Source organism: Phaenicophaeus curvirostris, chromosome 4 (genome assembly GCF_032191515.1).
Source record: "Phaenicophaeus curvirostris isolate KB17595 chromosome 4, BPBGC_Pcur_1.0, whole genome shotgun sequence".
Taxonomy (NCBI): Eukaryota; Metazoa; Chordata; class Aves; order Cuculiformes; family Cuculidae; genus Phaenicophaeus; species Phaenicophaeus curvirostris.
In genome coordinates, this window is record NC_091395.1 from 6,431,024 (window position 1) to 6,455,308 (window position 24,285).

Consider the following 24,285-nt stretch of genomic DNA (forward strand, 5'->3'; position numbering starts at 1 on the left):
GTTTAAAACCAAAACTAAGGCAGAAATTCATGTAGTGATAGTGGCCAAAACCAGCTTAAATTTTCAGAAAATTTAGTTCTCCGAAAGTTAAACCTCTTGGAATTCAGCGAAGTGAGACACTAATTGTTGGAAACATAATAGACAGTTCTTAAATAAACAAACCCAAACGTACTCATGATGGTAAGTAGTGTTTAAGGTTGTTAACACCAAGCAAACCCAACAGTATTGGTGTGTACTATGCTGCTTTAAAATATTATTTGCCTTGGTTGGGAGCTCCAGCTATGGAGGGGGAGGGTTAGAAAATATTCATGATACTTTATTTTCTGCTACTTAAGAGCCGGGGCTGCAGGAGTATTTTCTTCAATTTGCAGTAGTTACAAAAATATACAGTGTTCTCTGAGCTCAGAATTCACCTTGGCTTGTCTTAACTTCCTGTATCACCCTGCTGATGCTTTTGTACCCCTCCCTGCCCTTGACATGTGCTTAAGCTTAGTTTGTCATCTGGGTCAATTACGTCAAAATATTTTCCAGTTGAAGTTTTCCCCTCAGCTCTTGGCTGTGGCAGCTCCAACAGATTAATGAGGCTTGGAAAAGCCGACTGCTTCGTTTTGCGAAGAACTGACACTGAATTCTGGGGAGATAGCTTAGCCTTTTGATGGGGATTTTGGTGGAAAGAAGGATGAAATAAGAAAGCTTGGTGCCTGTAACTAGTTAAGCAAAACATTTAAGATGAAAAATGAAGCAACATTGTGGTTTTATGAGAAGCTCTGGCAAACATTTGATAAAACTTCCAAAAAGCTCCATAGGAACACGTTTACAGGAAGCCTTTAGTTAATGAGTTATATTAAGGATGACTTTTTTTTGCCTGTCTACTCCCCTAGCTCCTTTGGAGCCCAGAAGCACCTGTTTAAATTGAAGTTTTTAAAACACCAGACAGGTGTCAAAATTTTTAAGGTCTTCTAGAACATGGGACAGAGGGAGGGGAAGTGATTAAAATGGTGCATGGTACTCAGCCTGGAGTTTAGATCTGCTGAGCAGCTACGAGTAATGCAGATTAAATCCTTAAACAGCATTGAAGAGGCTATCACAAAATAGTTTAGGTTGGAAGGGTCCTTAAAGCCATCCAGTTCCAGCCCCCCTGCTATGGGCAGAGACACCTTCCACTAATCTTAACAAGCAAATATAATGTATTTCCTGTGCAAATATTTTTCTGTATGGTTTAACCAATTACTTATCACACATGTAGAACCTTTGCATTAGAAATAGCCTTACTTTTAAAATAAAGGAAATCTCACCACTTACCTTGTTAACTCTTTCCTGCAGGTGGCCTCGGTCATATTATGCTTTGGTTTAACTGTGGTAGGGGTGGGGTAGCATTTTGCCATTGCCATGTCTTTTTTCTTATTTCTTCTTGAGATTCACAATAGAGCTTGGTTTCTAGAAACTTTATTTGAAATTAAATATTAATTATAGCTGATACTTTCAATGTTTGTTAGATCATCTCTACTTTGAACATGACAAAGAAGGAACGGTGCATTATCCACTGTAGATTAATTATCCATAGGATGTGATAGACGTTCTCTAATTGGATGTTAAAAGATGAGTCATACTCTATGGCTAACATAGGTTCTGGGTTCTAATACAGGCATGCTGCATGTGGTATTTGTGAAGACAGTAAATGGAGCTCTGTGCTGGAGAAATCTGGAGCCATGTCCACCTGACTCAACAAGCAAAAGTGCATCGTTTACCCAACTGTCAAAATAGCAAAAAAAATTATCAATAGAGGGAAGTTACTAACTTTCCTGTCAGTTGAAAGTCACTACCCCAGTATTTTCAGGTGAAAAAAATCTAAGTGATTTTAAGCACTTTGAAAAATTACTGACACTCTCTAACTAGAGGGCTATGAGATGTTCCTCTTGCAGCTTAAAACCACTTTGAAAACTTCTGTCATAACGATGTGTACACAAGCTTATCTCATGTTACAGCCTGTACACTGGAGTTTTATCTTTTGTGCAGTTAATCTTTCAAGAGTTTATGCTGATCAGACTTTAAAAGTAAGGAATTTCCTTTTTTTCTTGGTTTTTTTTTTATTACCAAAAAAAATCAACACTCAATCCATCCATAAACAATTAGAAGGTTTCATGATACAAGGGGAATGTGTCTTGTAAATGAGGATGGGATAGTCTTTAAACAGAGCATACCTGGAAACTCTCTCTACTGTGAGGCTGAATAAATGAAACTCAGCAATGTAGAGTGGACCTGAATTGGCAAGTTTTATACTACTTTACACTATTCATCTGCGTTGCAGCTCACAAATGGTGTGCTTATATGCATGGCTAAGCTACAACTACTCCTGCCAATTTCCTTCTCCAAATGTTTTGCTGGTTTTGGAGTCACTGTGCAAATGACCAGAAGGAGCAGGTTTTGTTTCTTCATGTCTCTTCATGTGGAAGATGGCTTGTTGCAGAAGAGAATGGAGCCATGCTTTATTAAACCGGACCTTTTATTACTAGCATCTCCTGGTCAGTGTATCAACAAGTAAAAACAGCATTTAAAGGAATCCTTACACTCACCTCTGGGCCAAAAATTATGTTTCAGCAAATGACGACTTGCTGACTAGGTTGAGCTCCTGTAATCTAATTTTTTTATTTTTTGTTAAAGCATTCGAAAAGCCCCTCCTGGTATTTCTTGAGTGGCCTCCAACTTCGAAGCAACATTCCTAAAAAGAGAAAGTGAGCCTTGTGCAAGTTAGAAACCTTGTCAGGAGCTGCATTTGTGTGGCCTGTTGGCTGCTTGTCATGTAGATCTGTCTTTCGAAAGAAGCACCATCAATCTCAACCAAGGGACAGCCCATTGGGAGGAAGCATAAGGCAGAGATTCACCTTAGGTAGGACCAGATATAACCACTTCAGTTTCTATATCCAGCTTTTTTGAACATTTCTAGCTTTACATGAGATGAATCCTGTGTTCAGTTCTGGGCCCCTCACCACAAGAAGGATGTTGAGGCTCTGGAGCGAGTCCAGAGAAGAGCAATGAAGCTGGGGAAGGGGCTGGAGAACAGGCCTTATGAGGAACGGCTGAGAGAGCTGGGGTTGTTTAGCCTTGAGAAGAGGAGCCTGAGGGGAGACCTCATTGCTCTCTATAACTACCTGAAAGGAGGTTGTAGAGAGGAGGGAGCTGGCTTCTTCTCCCAAGTGACAGGGGACAGGACAAGAGGGAATGGCCTCAAGCTCTGCCAGGGGAGGTTTAGGCTGGACATTAGGAAAAAATTCTTTACAGAAAGGGTCATTGGGCACTGGAACAGGCTGCCCAGGGAGGTGGTTGATTCACCTTCCCTGGAGGTGTTTGAGGCACGGGTGGATGAGGTGCTGAGGAACATGGTTTAGTGTTTGATAGGAATGGTTGGACTCGATGATCTGGTGGGTCTCTTCCAACCTGGTGATTCTGTGATTCTATGAAACGTGTGCCAGTTTCTCCTCTTATGTGTGTTCTTTCTTCTACATTACAGTGTCTTCCTCTATTGCCACGTATAATAAGAGCCGCTTGCAATAAAAACCATGCTTCTCAACAGCAGTTTTGGTATTGCTCAGGAGTGGTCAACTAGACCTTAAAAACATTTTTTATGAGAATTCTCCATGAGGAGGCACAGGTCATTAATACATGGCAGTCTTTCACCTGGAGCTGCTGCTTAATGAAGAGAAAAATGGAGAAAAACTTCATGTCAAAGCTTACAGCAAAACCATACATTCAAAATAATTCTCTCTGGAAGCATTTTAAACAGTATTTATTGCTTTGATGTTGCCTTGATCATATTTTAATGCTTAATTAAAAATAGAACTCCAAGGATCTGAAATTATATTGTACCTTAAAGCTCAAAGAGAGGAGGTTTGGTTTTAAGTATTTTTTTTCTCAGATAAAAGGAAAGAAAATATCAGGCTATTTGATGTTGTGTCATCCTAGAGTTGGCACTGGTGTATGTGATGTTGGTTTCCATAAGAATACTGACATGAATGAAGTCTACTTATGAGAATAAGGCCATGAAACAGCAGGTCCACAGGCTCCATGAAACAGTTAGTAAAAGAAATCTGTAATTGTGAATAGAATCTGCAGAGGTTTCTCGGTGCATCTGCTCAGTTTTAGAAAAGAGAGAAAGAGGGAAGACTGGGCTCTCATTCCTTAAGGATTTGTTAGGCCCATGCTATCGGATTCCTCATCTGTACTGAATGTGATGAATGGTAAGGGCTTGGAGCAGCTGGGTGCTGTCTTTCTGAGCTGCAAGCCTGTTCTGCACAAAAAGTTGTGTGTTCCTTGTGTTCGGTGTCTACAGTGAATAGTCAGAAAAAGCTTTGTATTTCTTTCTCTTACCTTGTTTTTCCTCTTCCTTTCCTTCATTCTTCAATTGTGTGCCTGAATAATTATTTCCATGCAAGTGTCCCAACAGACTCAAATTTTGATTTTTTGAAAGACCGCAGGTGAGACTTCAACTTCAGCTACTGCAGCAGTTGTTTGAGGGGTGGATATTGATGAAAGGAAGTGATGCTGATTGATTGTTTCAATCATTTACGTTTCCTACGGGCAAGGCACGCTCAGCTCTTCTTCTAGCCCTTACGAGATTGCTTTTACCTGTGTGGTACACTGGGTCTGGCTACTGCAGCATCTCACCTGGTCCTTCGGATAATGGACAGCTCTTTGAAAATAAATAAATAAATACAATTAGTGGCATGAACTAGATGCTTTGCTGATAACTGATATCATAGCATATGTTTTTCCCTTGTATGTATAAGCAGATGTTTTCCAGTAGTAACACTCAAGATAAAGTCAGTGCATTAACTGTTACTGCAAGAGTGAAAATGAGTGTGGAGAGGGGAGACTGCAAAAGCTTATGTGCTGCCTTTTTAGAGTACTGAGTCTATGCTGTCCTGGTCTGGAGAGGGGCGTTGTAAGCAGAGCTCTGTCACTGCTAATGTACAAACGTGTCTGGCACACATTGTTAATTCTGACATATCCAGTGTGTAAAGCTGCCTTACTGCTCTGAGCTGAGCATCACATGTAGGTACTCACAGTTGTGAAGTGTAGGAAGGTTGTTCGGTTTTCAGATTGGGAAGAAAGATGAAGTTTCTGCTGATGAAATTATAGGACACCTGTTTCCTAGAAAATAGATTGAAGCCACTGGCTCTCTTTGTTCAGGGCAGCCGATAATCACAGTTGGTTGTGGCTGGTCTATGTTGATGCAAACCAGGCTGAAGTCAATGGGTCGTTACCAATTGCGTGGGAATCTTAGTCCTATTAGGAAGCATTATTAAAGCATCCTATCCTACAGGATATAGCAGTACAGTAAATATATTGGGAATTCTCCATTGTTTTAATTTTGTAGTTGCAGGTACTTATTCTAGACTTGAACGTAGACCTTGTGGTCTCCAGTCTGTTCCTAGTGGATAGGGCTGTGAGTATAAGCAGGCACTGCAGCAGCTGGCACTAAATTGTGCTTTGCAGCCCTGGCAGAGAAGAGATGGAATGCAGATGAGCAAAGACAGTGAGGATGCTGAGGATGCTTCTTGCTGAGGATGGAGTGCCTCATGGATGGGTTTCAGGTGTGCTGGTATGGCACCTCCTTCTTTCAGGACCTGCAAACTGTCAAGCTCAAAGAAGTGCTGCTAAACGTTGGTTTAAGTCATTGTTTTGGTGCTTGGCTGGACAGGATGCATGTTGAGAGCACAAATAAATGCTTTTCTGGAATTCATCTTTTTGGCTGATTTGCAGCTCCCTGTTGTTGAGCCAGTAACTTTTAAGAATCCCGAAGTGTTTATTTCTTTGATTAACTCATGAAAGTGCTAGGAAAGTATTATGATAACCTACATGCATAGTTACGTGCATACACAGTGCTGTAAGAAATGGAGGAGAACTTGGTACATGTAGAAATTAAGTCTAAACATGCAGAAATAGTACTTGCAAGTGACAAATCATCAAAATTCATTGTAACAGAGTATCAGTACTGGTAGATTGTCTTGGTTATTTTATATGTAAATGTAATGTGCTTTTCAAACTGTTTTTCTTTTTTTTTTTTTATTTTGCAGGGACCTGAGCTGATGAATAAATATGTTGGTGAGTCTGAGCGAGCAGTGAGAGAGGTGAGCAAGGGCAAGCTATGCATAATGTTATGTGTTAACCTTTCTTGGCCATCAAATCCTTATAAGCTTCTCTTTAAACTTTCAAAAAGAAATTCCTTCTGATTTAAATTTAAAAAATAAAGAAAAAAAGCATAAGGGATATTGTGTTGTTTAACTTCCTCTTGCATCGGCCTAGTGATGCATCTCAAATTTGGGATCCAGTAGCAGCTTTCACTATAAGCCTGCATTGTGCAGTATCATAAATAACTTAGAATCATAGAATCACAGAATGGTTTGGGTTGGAAGGAACCATCCAGTTCCAGCCCCCCTGCCATGGGCAAGGACACCTCCCACTGGATCAGGTTACCCAAGGCCCCATCCAACCTGGCCTTGAACATCTCCAGGAACAGGGTAGCCACAGTTTCTCTGAGCAACCTGTGCTGGTGCCTCACTACCCTCACAGGAAAAAGTGTCTTCTATTCTGTGATGGTTCTGTAGCTTTTGAGATATGCATTCTGTAAAAATTTTCTCTCCCTTAAAACTGAGTGTTTCCTGATTGTTTTTCTAGATCTTTAGGAAAGCCAGAGCAGTGTCTCCTTCAATTCTTTTCTTTGATGAAATAGACGCCTTGGCAGTTGAAAGGGGAAAGTAAGTAATCCTGTTACAAAAATCACAGACATTATTTTCTGATAAATTACTCTTACATTGTGCAATCACAAGCATTTTACCTTTCTAGAATTATTTTATTAAATATATTCATTCCACATACGGAAAGACAACATATTTACTCAAGCGTATTTAACTTGGCATAAACGGGTAAGCTGGTGGAGTTGCTCCTTTCTCATCTCATTGGCAGGAATGATTGTACTGGTTCTCATGCCCTTTGGCTCTTTTCTGTGGTTTTAGCTTGCATTTATTTCTACTTACTAACTCCTTTCTTTTCCCAGACTTGTTACAGTGGCCTAATATAGAGTCTCCATGAAGCAAACAATATATAATATATTGGAATTTCCAAGGAGACTATTTAAATGCCTAAATTTATACTTACGTGTAAACATTTCGCCACACTGGGAAAAACTTAATGTAAAGATTTGGGAACACCTATGTCCTTTCATGTGTAACATTCAAAGGGGATTATCATGCAAGCAGCTAATGATATTTTATTTAATATCCTGCTTTGTGATGATTCTGAGAGGCATTTGAGCTCTTGTCTGAAGGAGCATTACACCAGGTTGTAGGTGCTACTACTGCATTGCACAGGCTCTGTAAGTTGGAGATACTTTATAAAATGCTAATACTTGTGAGCAAGTACTTTTTTTCTGTTCTGTTTTACATGAAAGACTATCCAATATGTGCATGTGGAAAGTATTTATCCAGTTTAAAAGCTCATCACAGCTTCATAATTTTTCTAGAAAAGAAGCTACTTCAGAATCCATTCGGATCCCTCTGTATTGCAAAAGGGCCATTTGTATCTGCGAGAAGGGATAAGAAGTCTCATTCTTACGCTTCCGTGGCACAAACAAATTGTCTGTGTTACAGGAGGTGGCATCAGATGCAGTTTAGAGCTGCCCTGTGAAACTGCTAAGAAGTGAACGCACTTTCTGTTGAAAATGCACAAGCTGATAGAAGATGGCTTCATCAGCATCCTTCTTGTATGCAGTGTAGGCAACTGAAAGGTGTAACCTTCCTAGAAATACCAGCCACCCTGTGGTGACAATGAAACACCTGCCTGCTTATCACAATAGAGAAGTTGCAAAAATGCATGCTGGAACTCAGCCAATAGAGGGGGAGAAAAAATATCTCCCCTGCTGCAATTCTTAATTAGGTTTAGGTTTTAGAAACACCACTTCATCAAGATAAAACCTTTTGGAGGAATAAGCCATAGTACTTTTAAATCAGCCTTTTCACATAGTGCCCTGGAGGTGCTAAGTTTGCTTGTTTGTTTGTTTGCTTTATTCTTTTAAGGAGTAAACAACACAATTTTACCTTTCGTGGAAGTGTCTGTGGGGGGTAGTAGGCCTGGTACAGCTTGCTGAAGAATGTGGTGTGACCTGCTGCAGCCGTGTTGTGCTGGAGACATCTGGTCTTGGAGCTTTACAAAGAACAGGGTGGGACGCTCAAATATTTCATTGTCAAATCTGAACCAGATGGGAGGTAGAACATGTAGCAGAGTTCTCATAAAATTCATCTGAAATTAAATGGTGTAGGAAACCAGACAAGGCACTTATTAGAAATAGCTTTTTTTTTTTACAGGCTGACTTTGCACAGTAGGAATTTGCAAATGCATTAGAGATGCTAATGATTTGTGGCCTCTGGAGATCCATTTCCTGTACTAGTACTAACCATACTGATATTTTCAAGGAAACACCTGCTTATATTGTCTCCCTGTTCCCTCTGTTGGTTGAATTGGTTTTCTCTGCCTTGGCAGGGAAAAACATTCTGTGATACGGCTTTCCCTCTCAGTTTAATTCTTTGTTAGGATTCTGTGAGATTTATGGAGAATGTGCTACATCCCTGTCTGCCAGCTAAATAACCTCTCCTGATCCTAAAAGGATGTGTCCAGAGATACATAGAAGTCTAAACTGTTAATTTGTGAGAGTAGTTTCATGCATAGTTCAGATCTGAAATACAGATGTGGAATAACATTGAGTAAATGCTTACTGCTTTTGCTCTTCAAAGCGTGTTGTGAAGTATTCATTAACCCATTATTACTTGCTTAGATTGGACTAAAGCTTGTGAGTTTAAAACACAAACATTTTGCTCCTAACCTTCTGTAGAGATCACTAAGAAGTCCCTTTTCATCAGCTGGCACATACAAACTAATTGACTTGGTAATTGATTATAGTACAGGTAGATCAAGAAAGCTGAGGAATTTTCATGTTTACACCATTCAATATAATGTCTCCTTTGTGTCATGTAGTGGAGACTGTCCCTGCACAAGCCATGGCGAACACTGTAGCTGCATTCAGATATGCCATAGTGCTTTACAGAATCATTAAGGTTGGAAAAGATCTCTAAGATCATCCAGTCCAACTGTCAGCCCAACACCACCGCACCTACTAAACCATGTCCCCAAGTGCCACCTCTACAAGGTTTTTGAACATCTTCAGGGATGGTGATTCCACCACTGCCCTGCGCAGCCTGTGCCAGTGCTTGACACTATTGCAGTGGAGAAATTTTTCCTAATATCCAATCTAAACCTCCCCTGTCGCAACTTGAGGCCTTTTCCTGTTGTACTATCACTTGTTTCTTGGGGGAAAAGACCAGTACTCACCTCACCACAACCTCCTTTGAGGCAGTTGTAGAGAGTGATAAGGTCTCCTCTGAGCCTCCTCTTCTCCAGGCTGACCAATGCCAGGTCCATCAGGTGCTTCTCATTAGACTTTTGTTCCACCCCCTTAACTAGCTTTGTTGCCCTTCTGTGGACACGTTCCAGTATCTCAATGTCATAGTGTTTGCTTCCATGAGTGGGTTATGACTTCTTTTTCTTTCTCCTTACTTTTGAAAGATGCTGTTTTAACTTTTTGTAAGAGGGACTGCACTGAAGCAAGACTGGTCCAGGTACAGCAGCACATGAGGAGGAAGGTTTGCCTGGCAGTAGTCCCTTGTCTGAACAAAGCTTGAGTGGCTTTACAAATTGCACAGCTGTGAAGAGTTATGGGTATTTGCTATCCTTTGGTATCCTGACCATGTAAAACCTAATTCTTCTGGCCATTAGAGGTTGCCAAGAGGGAAATGGCTTGGTAATTAGACTTGAAAGTGATGAATGAACATGGCTCTGTGTAAATGCAGCACAGACAGTCTGTTTGCTGAAGTTAAGAAGTCTCTGTGCTTTGGAAATGGGACATTGTTTATATAAGTGGGATTTTTAGGATTTTTGGGCAAGAGACATATTTTTTCCTTTTTTTTCTTTTCCAGAAGCAAAGCATGTTCCCCTTTAATTGCAAATCTTTGTAATATAAGATGGGAAATGTTGTAGACTGATATGGAAGACACTGATAAATTCCATTTTCAAAGAGAAAAGACAGCAAGGGACAGAATCAGTAGCTTGCATTTGACTTTTAGAGTCCAAAAACTGTTGGTAGGTGAATAATGTTAACCTTTTCAGAGGGAGGATAGAAGTGAAAAGGTGAAGGAACTTTGATACCAATCCCCTGAAACTACAATATGATGATGCTCTTCTGTGGAGGAATGTTATCGAGGAGGATAGATACACACTTAAGCTGCAATTTAAAATGCTCAGAACCTCTGAAAGATGCACTGTTTCCACTCTAGGTGTTTAAATATTTGCAGTCTTCACTTTTGAAGCATTCAGACTTCTAAATGAAGCTGTGAAGAACAGCAGGTTCTCTTCTGTACTGGGCCACCTCAGCTTTTAACAGGGACTGTGATAAATCTGTTTTTAAACCAAGCTGTCTGTCTTGAATATTTTAGCACGTATTTATACTGTACACTTTAGCACATATTTCACTGTATGCTTGAACAAAGAATCATAGAATGGTTTGGGTAGGAAGTGGTCTTAAAGCTCATCCAGTTCCATTACCTCTGCCGTGGGCAGGGACACCTCGCATTGGATCAGGCTACTCTAAGCCCCATCCAACCTGGCCTTGAACACCTTCAGGGACTGGGGCATCTACAGCTTCTCTGGGCATCTAGGGCTAGTGCCTCACCACCCTCACAGGAAAAAAAAATTCTTCTTTATGTCTAATCGAAATCTCCCCTCTTTCAGCCTAAAACAGTTCCCCCTTGTCCTGTCCCTGCACTCCCTGATAAAGAGCACGTCATTTTTGTGTCTATGCAAATTCCCTGGTGCAATCGGCAGCCTCTGTCACGAAGCAGGTTAATGTATTGCATGCTAGCAATGGACCCTGCAGGGACAGAGCAAAGTGGCATTATGTAGGACAGAGGCTCTTAGTAGAAAACCACTTTGCACAGGGTAAATTACCAGTAGTAGAACTGGAAGAGGGATTGTCACCCTAATACTAATCATGCAAAGGTAAAAGAAAGTGAACATAGAATATACAGAAGGAATACCGTTTCCTTGTGCCATACTTGTGTTGTGAGGGACTGGATTCTAGCAGCTGGCTCTGTTAGGCAAGGAGATTTACTTTTCTGGCTTATGCTGGCAGTGTTTCTCCCCAAATTGGGGAACATGAGCTGGTTCCCTGCATTATCTGAGCTGTGTTTGGATGGGATCGAGAGTTGAAGCATTCAGAACTTCTGTGACTGTTGTCTGAATTCTTTAAAGGTTTGGAATTTGGTATCCAAATAGAAAGATTGGCTGGGAAAAAAAAGCTTCATGTCCAGTGCCAGCTTTGTTTTTTTAGGCCTAGCAAGGAATAGTGAAAAAGTAAAGTTTTGAAATGATTTAATCATACAGTGAAGCTTGTTCTTTGCAGTTTTAACAAATAACATTAGCCATAGGTTGTGTGCATACATGATAAGTGTCTACAATCCCCTTAATTTTAAAACAAACTCGTTAACGCTTCTTGTCTAGCAAGGCTCCTTTATCAAAATGTGTTTAAAATCTATATTTCTTCATTTTTCTTTAAAAACCCCAGAAATTTGTAACTTTTCCAACCTGTATTATAATTTGGACATTTGAAGTGAATAAAGGCTTTCATTGGCATCAGTGGAAGCAGGATTAGATCTGTAAACCCATTTCTTGAAGTCATTGAAGTGCATGGGTAAAATGCACAGGCTTTAGAGGGACTAATGGCCTCAAGCTCCGCCAGGGGAGGTTTAGGCTGGACATTAGGAAAAAATTCTTCACAGAAAGGGTCATTGGGCACTGGCAGAGGCTGCCCAGGGAGGTGATTGATTCACCTTCCCTGGAGGTGTTTAAGGCACGGGTGGACAAGGTGCTAAGGGGCAGGGTTTAGTGTTTGATAGGAATGGTTGGACTCGATGATCCGGTGGGTCTCTTTCAACCTGGTTATTCTATGATTCTATGATTCTACGATAATCAGATCTGTTAATGTAGGTAAGCCTGTTCTGCAGTGCTTGTACATCCTGTGGCAAAGTTGACCTGTAGCAAGGTGCTTCAGCCAAAGTGTGAATTTGGGCTTCTGTCTGGATTCCTGCCCAATTAAAAGAGATAGCAGGACTAGAGGGATCAGAAGTGGGCATGTGGTGAGCTCTGCAGTTCCCAATATTGCATTGGCTGTGGAAAAACTTCAGCTTACCACGAAATGGGCCCAGGCAGGCTACAGCTGCCTGCGGCGTTAGGGTTATAATGATAGAAGGTCCTTTTTATTCTTTATTTTATTTTATTTTAAATGAAATACAGGTGGAACATAATTGTAATTAAAAACTTATAAATGAAACTTCTTCCAGATGAAAGCAAACCTCTTTTAGTTAGGTATTGTTATAATGAAATAAAATCCATTCTTGCTAGTTACTTCTAGGTCTGTAATACTTCCAACTTAAGCTGTACTTGCTTCCCTGGTAGACGTGATTGATTAGATTTTTCAACTTGATTAACTTCCAGGAATGCACAGAGGAGAAATGCTGAGGAAAACAGAGAGAAAGGAAATGGGAAATTTACTGTGCAGCAGGTGTTTGGGTTGTTTTTTTGAGTTTTGGTTTGGTTTTTTTTTAAAGGCAGCGTCAGAGTTAACAGAATAGGAGAACTCTTGACGTTAGCATCCTTCCTGTTTCAGCTAGACAGTGCCAGGGCCAGATGAAAGCAAGGTCTAACCTTCATTTTTCATGGATGTGCATCTGGAATTAGTTGTAGGCAGATGGAAATGGACAATGGATCGCCTTAAGGTACTTAAGGATTTGGAGATGTGCTTGGGGAAAGCCCTTTGGAAAAAGCCCTACTGATTCCAAGCCCTTCTCAAACTGGCTGCTTTCCTCCTTTTCTCTCCTTTCATTTCATTCTACTTCACTAACTTCTTGAAGCTGCAGTGATAAGAAATTAGACAAATGGAAGAGGCTGATTGCATGATTGTGGAGGAAAATTAGAATGTTTCTGCAGTGGCCTTTAGGCCATTTATTTCAAAGCCACCTGCTGATAGCTGAGCACTGTTTCCTGTTTTCACAAATCTCATCTCTCTTTAGGAAGCTTATTTAGAAGTTGGAGGCACGAAGCTCCTCATTTTTTAGGAAGCTTGCTTAGAAAGGCGGCCACGCAAGGAGTACTAGGAATTATTTTATTTCTCTATTCTTTTCTAACATCTTAAAACCCACTTGACATGAACTGCACTTAATCGGTGAATCAACAGTTGACAAAACACTGTTTTGGGCTGGAGGTGACCATAAAGCTAAATGTTGTATCCAGTGTCTGCGTTTCCCGGACTTCCCTGGGTTTCCTATGGAGATTTCCCTCCTGCACTACTTGCGCTTTTCTCTTGAGGAAACAAGGAAGATGTGGAAAACTGTAGTGGGTAATAGCTGGTATGGGTGTATGACACCATCTAATTGTAGGATGCTGATGGAGAGAAGGGTTAGGATTGTCTTCTTCCAGAGTTTTTCTGAAGATGCAGGCAGGAAAATGCCTTGCTATAGGGAGTGTTTCTTACTTTAGCACTGAAGAGGGTAGGATGTTTTCTTAATTTTTTTTTTTGTTTTATTTATTTTTATTTTTTTTTATGACTAGGCAAATTACGTAACTGATAACATACAAGATTTGTGTGCTGTATATCTGTCCTAGCCTTTTTAATACTATCCAAGCCTGTAGTATCTACGGTGGCCTGAATGGATAATATGAATTATTGTGCATATAATATGCAGGACAGGAAGGACATGGATCTGTTAGAGCGAGTCCAGAGGAGGCCATAAAGATGATCAGAGGATTGGAGCACCTCCTATGCCAGAGGACAGGCTGACAGCGTTGGGGTTGGTCAGCCTGGACAAGGCTCTGGGTAGATCTTAGAGCAGCTTCCAGTACTTAAAGGGGGCGACAGGAAAGCTGGGGAAGGGCTCTTTATCAAGGAATGCAGGGATAGGATTAGGGGGAACAGTTCTAAGCTAAAAGAGGGCAGATTGCAGGTTTAGATTAGATATTAGGAAGAATTTGTTTTCCTGTGAGGGTGGGGAGGCACTGGCCCAGGTTGCCCAGAGAAGTCGTGGCTGCCCCATCCCTGGAGGTGTTCAAGGCCAGGTTGGATGGGGCTTTGAGCAGCCTGATCCAGTGGGAGGTGTCCCTGCCCATGGCAGGGGGGTTGGAACTGGGTGAATCTTTAAGGTCCCTTCCAACCCAAACCGTTCTATGATTCTAAGAATCGGTTAGTAGTTGTGGGTGACAGTTCTGTAGCTCAGAACATGAATTGTCCTTATAAGCAGAAATAAGTACGTGATGTAAAAGGTGTTGTGGTTTTTGGAGGGAGAGATAAAACTGCTGTAGGGAAAAAACAGTGATATTGTGCTGCTCATGTAAACATGCATGTCTCTGTAAACCTAGTGTATTTAATAAAGTTTGGGTTGAAGCCCCAGTAGCATTCATGCGAAACAAAATTCAAAGGGCACACACTGCTGTCTTTAGCTGTGATAATATTCTGACTGAATTAATATTTCAGCAGGTTGTATCTCTATGGAAAAGCCTGATTTTTCTGAATGGCATGTCAGTGTCCATTCTGCAGGACAAAATGCCCTGCTGATAGAATATTTGAGTGAAATTCAATATCTGTGAAGGTGCTGCAGTTATTATTGTTCTGGTAGTGCAATCACGGTAGATTATTATATTTTTTTCCTGATATTGTGGAAAACCTTGAACTGGCAAAGCTATATTTCACCATAGTTTGTGAGGGAAGGAAATAGAACAGTGTGACAGTGAATTACGATCACAGGAGTTGGACTGAAAAGATGGGTTTGGCAGGTGCTCCTTGCTGACAGGTTACCCCTGCAAAGCCCTGACAGAAATGTCAGACTCAATAAAAAATCCTTCAGACTGTGTGAGTGAGGTGACTCTCGCGTGGGAGAGTGCTGGCAGGGGGCAGTGGTATTTCAGGAACCTTTAACCTCTGTAGTTGGCAGAGAAGTGGAGAGTCCTGCAAGAAAGGTCTATTTCAACCTTTATTAATTTTTTGAAAGCAACCATTTTGATATGTCAATGGGTTTTACATTTGTTTTGATATGAAATTATTCCCAGTGATTCTAGTGAAAGAATTATTTGAGCTGTTGTAACGTTCACAAGTATTTTTAAAACCTGTGCATTTTGATTATGATTGCAATTCTTTTGTTAGGGAGGGAAAAAAGTTAAAGGCAGCCTTTATCAGATGTAAATCTTGCCTGATACGACATTTCAGAAAAGAAGGTGGGCAGTACTCCCTTCTCACAAAACCTGTATTATAGATTTCAGCTGTGTGGAGATTAATCCCTCTGCAGTAATTTATCCTGGATGCCTCTCCTGAGGTCTGCCTCTTCGACCTCACGGATCTGTCAGAGGTAGGGTCATCTGTGCAGAAATGTTGCTTTTCAAGAGAGGGGCCCTCCCAGACTTCCTTCTGGTTTTGTAGTTTCACAGTTGCTGTGAATTTAAGAGCACTCAAAATATTGTGGTGTGAATATTTCCTGCATTTCTACATCTCCAATTTAGCAGCGTAACTAAGTAAAGGTCCCAGTTCTGAAGCTAATGTGTTCAGACAGGCTTCAATGCTATTGAAGTCAATGGCAGGATGGAGAGTCGCTAGTTCTCCTTTGCAGGATTTAAATGGTGATTGAGACTTAAATACATTTTCCAATGAAAATGACATCTGGTGTTACGAAAAACATTTATTCCATTGGCTTTGGAAGTGTTCTAGTTTGTCAGATGATGCAGGCATGCATTTGCATTAGCTGGCGGTGATGGTGCTTACCAAATTTCATCACGAGGTAAACTGTAATAGCTGCATTCTTAGACTGGTTTTAATTTTCAAATGTTAATCTGATGCATAAAGGGGGAGGGGGAGAAGAAAAGGAAGTTAAAGAAGTACAAATGTACAAAACAAGTCAGTTGCTGTCAAAATATTGCCAATGGCAAGGTTAACAGATTTAAATCTGGTGATTTCACACTTATGGTTATGTCTGGAAACAAAATCTCTTTGGCCTGAAGAACTATGTAAGCTGGTGAACTGTACGTACCCCTTGATGCAGTGATAGAATCAGGCTGCAGTTGCTTTTGTATCCCCAGGAAGAAGTTTGAGAGTGGTTTAAGATGTACAATGGGAAATGTAGGTGCCTGCTGAGATCTGAATCCAGCTGGATAGAACAGTCATCGGATAAGGCCAAAGGAGATGAGGAAAAAGAAAAGGTGCTATGGAGGGCCCTCACCTGCTATACTTACTTTGGAGCTGGGGCTCACAGTCTCTCAGTTCCATCAGACAAGGCCAGAATTCAGATTAATTGTGAGGTTTTGGTACACTGTAGGATATATGTTTTATTCTGTCAAAATGTGTACTTGAAGTGTCTTTAGCTAAAATAAAATACTAGGAACAGGTTTTGTTTTCCGTATTCACCTTCAATAGTCTAATTTAATCCATGGATAGTCTCACCTGATGGGCTTTTGCCATTCAGGAAGCTTCTCTGATGATCAAGTGAAGTGCCTATGCAGGGGCTCATGTGTGCTTGGTCTGAGACTGGTGAGACACTTGCAGGATTACCTGAAATAGCACACAGGGGAGGATATCTGACTCTGGCTAATGCAATAAACCAGTAAACAAAGACATTTTTTTGTCTTTAAAACTCCTTCATTGAGGATTTTAAAGAAAGAGGGGTTAACAAAACGATTAAAATAATGCATTGCCTGAAGTCTGATGTATTTCATTAGGGAAACACAAGATTGCTTGAAATTCTCAAGCCCTTATGGAGCAGCCAGGCTTCTCTTTGCTCACATGTGCTTTAATTTGAAGTTCAAGGCATTTCTGGTTAGGGCATGGTGCTTGCATAAACATGGCCCTGTGTGGATTATGTGAGGGGCTTAATTCTCACTGCCTGGATTTGCAGGCGGCGTGTTGACAGGAAATTAGTTTGTACCAGGATGTGCCTTTTGAGGACTATTTCCACACAGTTGTGATGATGATATCGATGCGTGGAGGTTGGGGCTGGGAGGGAAGCAAAGACAGCCCCTTGGCTGGAAGTTGGTTTTGGCAATGCCTCCATGGGGCTGGAGGGTTAATCATAATTTGTGTCTCTGGCTGCTGTTTGCGTCAAAACTCCGGGCGGCTTTAATGAACGTTGCCTGTGTTAATTTGAAACCCTTGCTGGGAAATCATGGGAAAATGGAAAAAAAGCATACTTGCGTGTAACCTTTCAGATTAACAGCTTGGGCAGTGCTCGAGCGCTCGGAGTGTGTGGTGTGGTGCTGATGTAGCTCCCAGCAGATGGTAAGGCGTTCTCTCCCTTTAAACCTGTGCCTGCCTGTGATTTTATAGGGTATCCTGTTAGGCCAAGAGCTAATTTGCCATAGACTCTGTGCTAAAAAAAAGGTGCATCATGTGACAGCTTAGTGAACTATGTAAATAAAAGCACTGAAATGGGAAATCTCTGGTGTCACAGGTCTCAGACACCTTTTCATTTGATACTGGGTTTATTATTGAGATTATTTTCATGCATGATTTTAAAGTTTTTTTGCTCCGCTTTTAACGTAGAATCACAGAATGGTTTGAGTTTGAAAGGACCTTAAAGATCACTCAGTTCCACCCACCTTGTGATGAGCAGGGACACCTCCCACTGGATCAGGTTGCTCAAAGCCCCATCCAAGCTGGCCCTGAACACCTCTAGGGATGGGGCAACGACAGCTTCTCTGGGCAAACTGGGCCAAGGCCTTCCTACCCTCACAGGAAAAAAATTCTTCGTATTATCTAATCTAAATTTCCCCTCTTTCAGCTTGAAACCATATAATAATAAAACCCTTAATAATGTACTGGTATCGTCCTTCGTTGTTTGAGCGGTATTATCCCATCAGTGATTGCTTAACTGCCATTTTCTAATTATGCCCTAATTGCCTGAAAGTCTTTCCAATCCACATTCTCCTGTAACAGTGTGAAGGGTTAGAAAAAACACTAGTTAAGTTTCATTGGTTTGTTGTTTTTTTTTTTTCTGCCTGAAGCTTATAAGAGCTATGATTATACTGGGGAAAGATGTACTATCCATTTTAGCCACTCTTCTTTAAAACCCAATATTTCTTCTTTGTTTCCCGAAGTTTAGCATCTCCGCCAAAGTCTTTGAGATTCAGATCATCTCATATAATGTGAACTTTCTGGTCCCAGTCTTGCAATTACTTTTTCCTTTGCTTAGCTATTTCTTGTGTGCAGTCTATTGGGTATAAAGTGAAGTAAATGTGAAACTTATGCAGGATGGGAGGCCTGAATCCCTACTGAGCCTAACTTATGTTACAAAGTTGATTTTAATTTCCTTTAAGCTCTGTGTCCTTCGAAAAGCATTTACTATCCTTGTCCAACACCTGAAGTGTTTTATCACGTAACAGCCCTCTGTTCAGTCAGTGGGACTGCGTCCCATGGGTGTGTTAGAAACGCTCTAATATCAGTTGGGAATTTCAGCAAATTGAAAAGCTGACAACTCACTAACCCAAGTCCCTTCTCTAATATTTCTTAGCAACCTAACTATTCTGTTAGCCAACATTTATTATAGCTCCTCGAAGATATTTTCCAGACTAGGTCTTATAAGTTAACTGTTTTGCACTGGAAAATTACAGAACCACTTGCAGAACAGGAAAGTTAGACAATTTATTTGGAGGAGATTTGTACAGCAGCACTGGAGTCATTACTGTTTCTTTGGCTCTGGGACATTTAGGAGCCACTTTGGTTGCAGGTGTGCTGGTGGTGGATGATGGTGCTGCAGCAATATACGTGCATAATAGCTATGCAAAGTGCTTATGTTTTAAAATGAAATATTTATTTCTGGAAACTAGAGTTTAGCAGGATAATTATGCAGCATTTGTGTGTGTAGGAGCCTGTGTATCTGTATAAACATTTAAGAGCACTTTTGGAAAAGGACTTTCAAAAAATTTGAGATTAGAAGAGTATCTTAATCCTACATAGATTTGGGGTGACAGTAAAAAAATGTATGTTGCAGCAAGAAGCCCAGCCTCATTTAAAGTATCACATTTCTTTATGCTTCTTCACATCAAGTTAGAGGGATCTGGGAGAATTAGGGAGGTTAATCTTTTAAAATTGTATTGAAAAGTGCCTGCTTAAGGGTAGGGAAATGAAGCCCTCCTGTGTGCAGCAGAAAGGAGAATAGCCCTGCAAGAGCAGTCCTGTTGGTGGAGGAAGATGTAGCTCAGTGCATGCAATCCTCATGGTGAAGGCTGTATTGAAAACAATGAGGCTTTTGGTGTGTGCCAAGAGCAGGGCTCCAGATTTCTGGCAAAGGAGGATAAAACCTATTTTTGGTACTATCTGGCAATTCCTAGCTTTTTTTTCCCAGCTGCTTCAGCTTCCCTGCCTCTGCTCAGCAGAGGGAACTTTTGCAATGAGCCACTGCCTGCGCTTGCTCTGGCCCTCCCTTGTGTTTATTTAGAGCTAGTTGCTACAAGAAATACTTATACATCATTTCTGTAGTGCATCTGCCAGCGTATGAGTGTGTACAGTTATCTGTGTATGGTCTTAGTGTCTCCTGGGTCTATTATCCCTTTAAAAATAAAAAATTACGTGGTGTGCAGTCACATGTTTTTTATAATGATTCAGAAATGAAACCTCTTTATGCAGAACTAGGAGGATGTTATAAAGAAGACAACCATTCATAAGATGTATTATTTATTCTATCACAACATATGTGCTTGGTCTCTTTATTTGGTTTGTGCAATGTCTTCCTTTTCTTCATTCTTTACTGTATGTGTGAATATATGCACACACTAATATATGTTTAAAAAAATTGTCTAGGAAGAAGGTGGTACGTCACTTGGTTCCTGGAGGTTTTCACAACTGGGTTGGATGAGGCTTTGAGCAACCTGATCCAGTAGAAGGTGTCCCTGCCTGTGGCAGGGGATTGGAACTGGGTGATCTTTAAGGTCCTTTCCAACCCAAACCATTCTGTGATTCTATCATACTAGCAGCTTTAATGAAAATAGAGTTTATTCCTATGATGCTTTTTTGTTACCTATAGTTAAGCAATTTAAGCAAATTTTCCATAAGCTTCAAGATTACCAGAGTTCATTCTAAACTGAAAAAATAAATGTCTCGAATAGTTCATGCCTTGTCTGGTTAGGTTTTTCACATATTGGTGATTTCAAAACTGGAGTTTTCCATTTCTCAGTCTTGGGTTTTTTTCATAGTATCTGGAAAATCAGCTGACTTAAAGGACTGACAATGCTATTAGGAGGCAGTTGGTCAACACTCAATTTATTCTCATTTGATGTGGAGACTATAAAAATGCACAACTCTGCTAAATACATAACTACCTAAGTTTTTTATACTGCGTGGGGTGGTACAAGCACTAACTTGGATGGTGCTAAAACTGGATGCTTTTCTGACTAGTAAAGAAACTGCATGAATTTGATTGTCTTAAAAAATGTTTATTTCGGACATCAACTTTGTGTTAAGTTCTTTACAGCCTGCACAGCAGGGTAGTAAGAAAAAAAAAAGCCCGGTTGCTTTACTGAATACCAAGAATTGTATTGAAGGGCTAATTAGGCAATTAGCCTATTTGCATTTACTGATCATGTGACCGATAGTGTTTCAGGTATTGAAGGTGCAAATAAAAATCTGAAAGAATTAAGATTAAAAAAAATGAATCCCTGTAGACTAAAGAAGAACAGTACATTCTTTCCTTTCTCCAGTTTTCTAGGAAGGGAAAGCTAATGATGTGACTTCATTTCTTTTTTTTTTTAATCAGTTCTTCAGGTGCTGGGAATGTGGCTGACCGTGTCTTGGCTCAGTTGTTAACAGAAATGGATGGGATAGAACAGCTGAAGGATGTGACAATTTTGGCAGCTACAAACAGACCGGACATGATAGACAAGGTATGAATAGATGCACAGTCATACATCCTGTTCTCCTAAGAAGACCAGATTTTGAAGTAATGCCATTCTCTGTTACTCCCCAAACTGTGGTCTAATTAATTTAATGATTATGAGTAGGAGTTTGAAAATAAAAGCAAGGCAAAGGAAAGGATTATGTCCCTCACTTCTATTTCCCCTCTACAAAAGTAAGCTGCAACAAAATGTTTTGTGATAGCCTTAAGAATCCGTTTCCTAGAAGAAGTTTTCTTTAAATCAAGATCATTAAACTTGTGCAACAGCACTTCTCTTGAACTGCTTCTGTGGTTTTTGCTTCTGTTGTGTTTGTTTATGCAGGAGATTGCAGGAGTTTATTGGTTTCATTAGTTACTTCCTCTCAAATGATTAAATATCTCCTTGGTGCCATTAGCCTGCTGCCAGCAATACGGTTTCCAGCCGTAAACAGTGCAATTGCTCCTTACATCCTGTGGCAGCTTTGCTGTAGAGAGAAGAACATTTTGAATTTGTAAAAGCAGGAGGGCTGTAACACTGCAGAAAACTCTGAACACAAACCCAACCCAGCAGCCCTCTAGAAAATCCACTTTAAAACTGTCTACCACCACTGTGTCTTCTCACGGCTAATTGCAGTAGACGGACCAGTCTGAAGTGATTTCCTTTTTTGATAGAGTCTGTAGTGTGGGTAACGTTCTTTATTCCACAGCTTTTCCCTTACGCAACATTCATGAATTTGATGACAAGCTGGTAAGTAAGGTTTGTATAGACATGAAGTTTTGGGGAAAAAAAATGTGTGTTTTGGCTCCAGAGTGCTGCCTTTTGAACTGAAGGAGACTGCACAGCTGATGCTGTCCTGACGAAGGCTTACGTAGAGCTTACTTATACCCTGTCTGTGTGCCTGTCATAGCAAAGCAGGGTGAGCAAAGAGTTTGCAGTAAAAGCAATAAAACTTGTCAGTGAAAAATGTGCTTGTGCAAAACTGAAATTTTCAAGATCCCACTTTTGTCATATTCATTTGATTTTTCTTTGGTGACTATTATTTAGGGTCAGACTAAGCTGAATTTGAAAAAAAATTCTATGTGAGAAAGGAGATTTTCTTCTGAGTCAGTTCAACATTATCCTGTGTTACCTCAACTACTGCCTGGGAACTCTGTCATTCTGCCTCTTGATGGATTTTTCTTGGCCCCACAGTGAATGCTCTTTTCTTATGTTTTAGTTTTTGTTGAAATATTTGCTTGCTGGGATAAATATTTATTTGAAATGTTGGCAATGTTGGGACAGTACTGCCATGTGTTATGGGTGCCACGCTGCAATATCAAGAACTTTTAGATAGAACCCAAGTTACTAGATGTATGCCAACTGAACCTGCATCACTGATGCAAATCCAGACCTCTTAGCCTGAGACTGAAAGTTTTCATTCTAAGATGGTGGGTAAATATTTGACATCTTAGAATGACCTGAGTTGGAAGGGACCCACAAGGCTGATCAAGTCCAACTCCTATCCCTGCATAGATCAACCCCAACATTCATACCATGTATATGGGGGTGTTGTCCAAATGCTTCTTGACTATTGTCAGGCTTGGCTCCATGACTGCTTCCCCGAGGAGCTGTTGCAATGCTCCACCACCCTCTGGGGGAAGAACTTTTAAGAACCGTTGTGTTTAGATGACAAGGTGTCTTATGTATCCTTTCCCCAAGTAAAGCTGACAGCCTTGTTTCTAAATGTAAAGAAAAGGAAAAAGTTGCATGAGACAATGTGTCCCACAGTAGCACACTGTATGATTATAGGAATTTTATTAGCAGGAAACCATGAATGGATATTTTAGATTTTTATTCAAAACTGTTTTTACCAAGATATAATGGGGAGGAAGAAAAAAGATCTGGTAATTCACTTGCAGAATAGCAGAGCAAAATTTTACCTATCTGGAGGAAGTGGGATTTTAAACTGTGATTTAAAGAGAGTGGAGAGAACCATATTTGGGTTGGTATTGCTCACATCATGCTTCATCCAGACAGGCTACACCAAGCCACCAGCTTCTCCTGAATCTATGCAATATTTGCAGTGTGTGAGTTGCACTTATTTTTGGTTTTTTCCCCTCTGGAGGAAAGAAGACTGGCACCAGAAAGCACTTGTATTGTAAACTTCACTTAATGGGAAATCTTTCAGTATGTCTTTTAGTTTACTTTGTGTTTGTGATCCCTTTGAAAATTTAATGTTTTGTTAAATCAGTTTAATATTTTATAGGAAAATATCGGTTCACTTTTGCATTACTATAAATGGATGTCCTGCTTTCATAGGTGTATGATGACAGTGATTTTTAATGCATGAACTTTACATATGGTATGAAAGCACAGGGCAGTCTGTATTTTCTGATTCCAGGAACTAGGAAGATGTCTGGTGTACTTTTTGTGACTATGTTTTGGCTTTTCAAACAAAGTAATGTTTGAGGAATGGATGCTTTGCCAGTTTTATATTATGTGCTTACAAAATCAGTAATAATCTATTCAGCATCTTCATTTATATGGCTGCTTTATATGTCACTGAAAATGTGATGATTAATCTTCTGTACTTTGAAAACAACACACGAGGGTATAAAATGTAAGGGTATTCCCCTGAGTCCCCAGACTTTGTCATCCCTGCACACGCTGCGCTATGTTGCTTTCAGGTAGCGAGTAGATTTTGAGTCAGACTTTATAAAGTTATGTTTAATGTTAAACCTGTTTCAACTTGTTAAAAATGTCTACTAATAAGGTAATTGCTCTAAGATGTCATGATTGTATTGAAATATTATTCCAGCCTTAAATCGTGTCCCATGTTTGTAGCACTTAGCTACTTTGCATCCCATTCATGTGGTGCTGGAAATACTTTGGGAGAGTTTCTGTTTTTCATAAGAAAACAAAACCAGCACGTACTGTTTTCAGCCATGTATGATACAGAAAGTGATTTCTCTTGGAAGGAAAATATTCTGGAACAAGATGTTCTGAACATTCTTTGAAAGTGATACAGAAACAAACCGCTCTGAGTCAGTAATAATAGTAAAATCTTCCCTTTTATTCTTCATTCTATAAGTAGAATCGATGAGCAATAATTGGAAAAATGCTTTTGGTGACTTACCCACTTAGGAGTGATCTTTCATACTTAAAATATTTTGCAATAACTTTATGGAGCTGCTTGCGATTCAAAGCTTGCCTGTATTTTTCCATGTAAAACAAGAGAGATTGCTCATCTCCACAAACTTCACATAAAATATTTTGAACATTATGTAGAATTTGATTAGCTTG

The 24,285-nt window shown here is 40.2% G+C and overlaps 1 protein-coding gene across 2 annotated transcripts in view; it reads left to right on the forward strand.

Annotated features, from left to right (window-relative positions):
• The window catches only part of AFG2A (AFG2 AAA ATPase homolog A), a 225,466-nt gene that overhangs the window by 35,960 nt on the left and 165,221 nt on the right, over positions 1–24,285 (forward strand). For both annotated transcript variants that reach the window (XM_069855182.1, XM_069855181.1), the window contains exons 12-14: positions 6,075–6,128; positions 6,676–6,755; positions 20,886–21,012. In XM_069855182.1, coding sequence (XP_069711283.1) covers positions 6,075–6,128; positions 6,676–6,755; positions 20,886–21,012 — 261 coding nt within the window. The remainder of the gene's footprint in view (positions 1–6,074; positions 6,129–6,675; positions 6,756–20,885; positions 21,013–24,285) is intronic.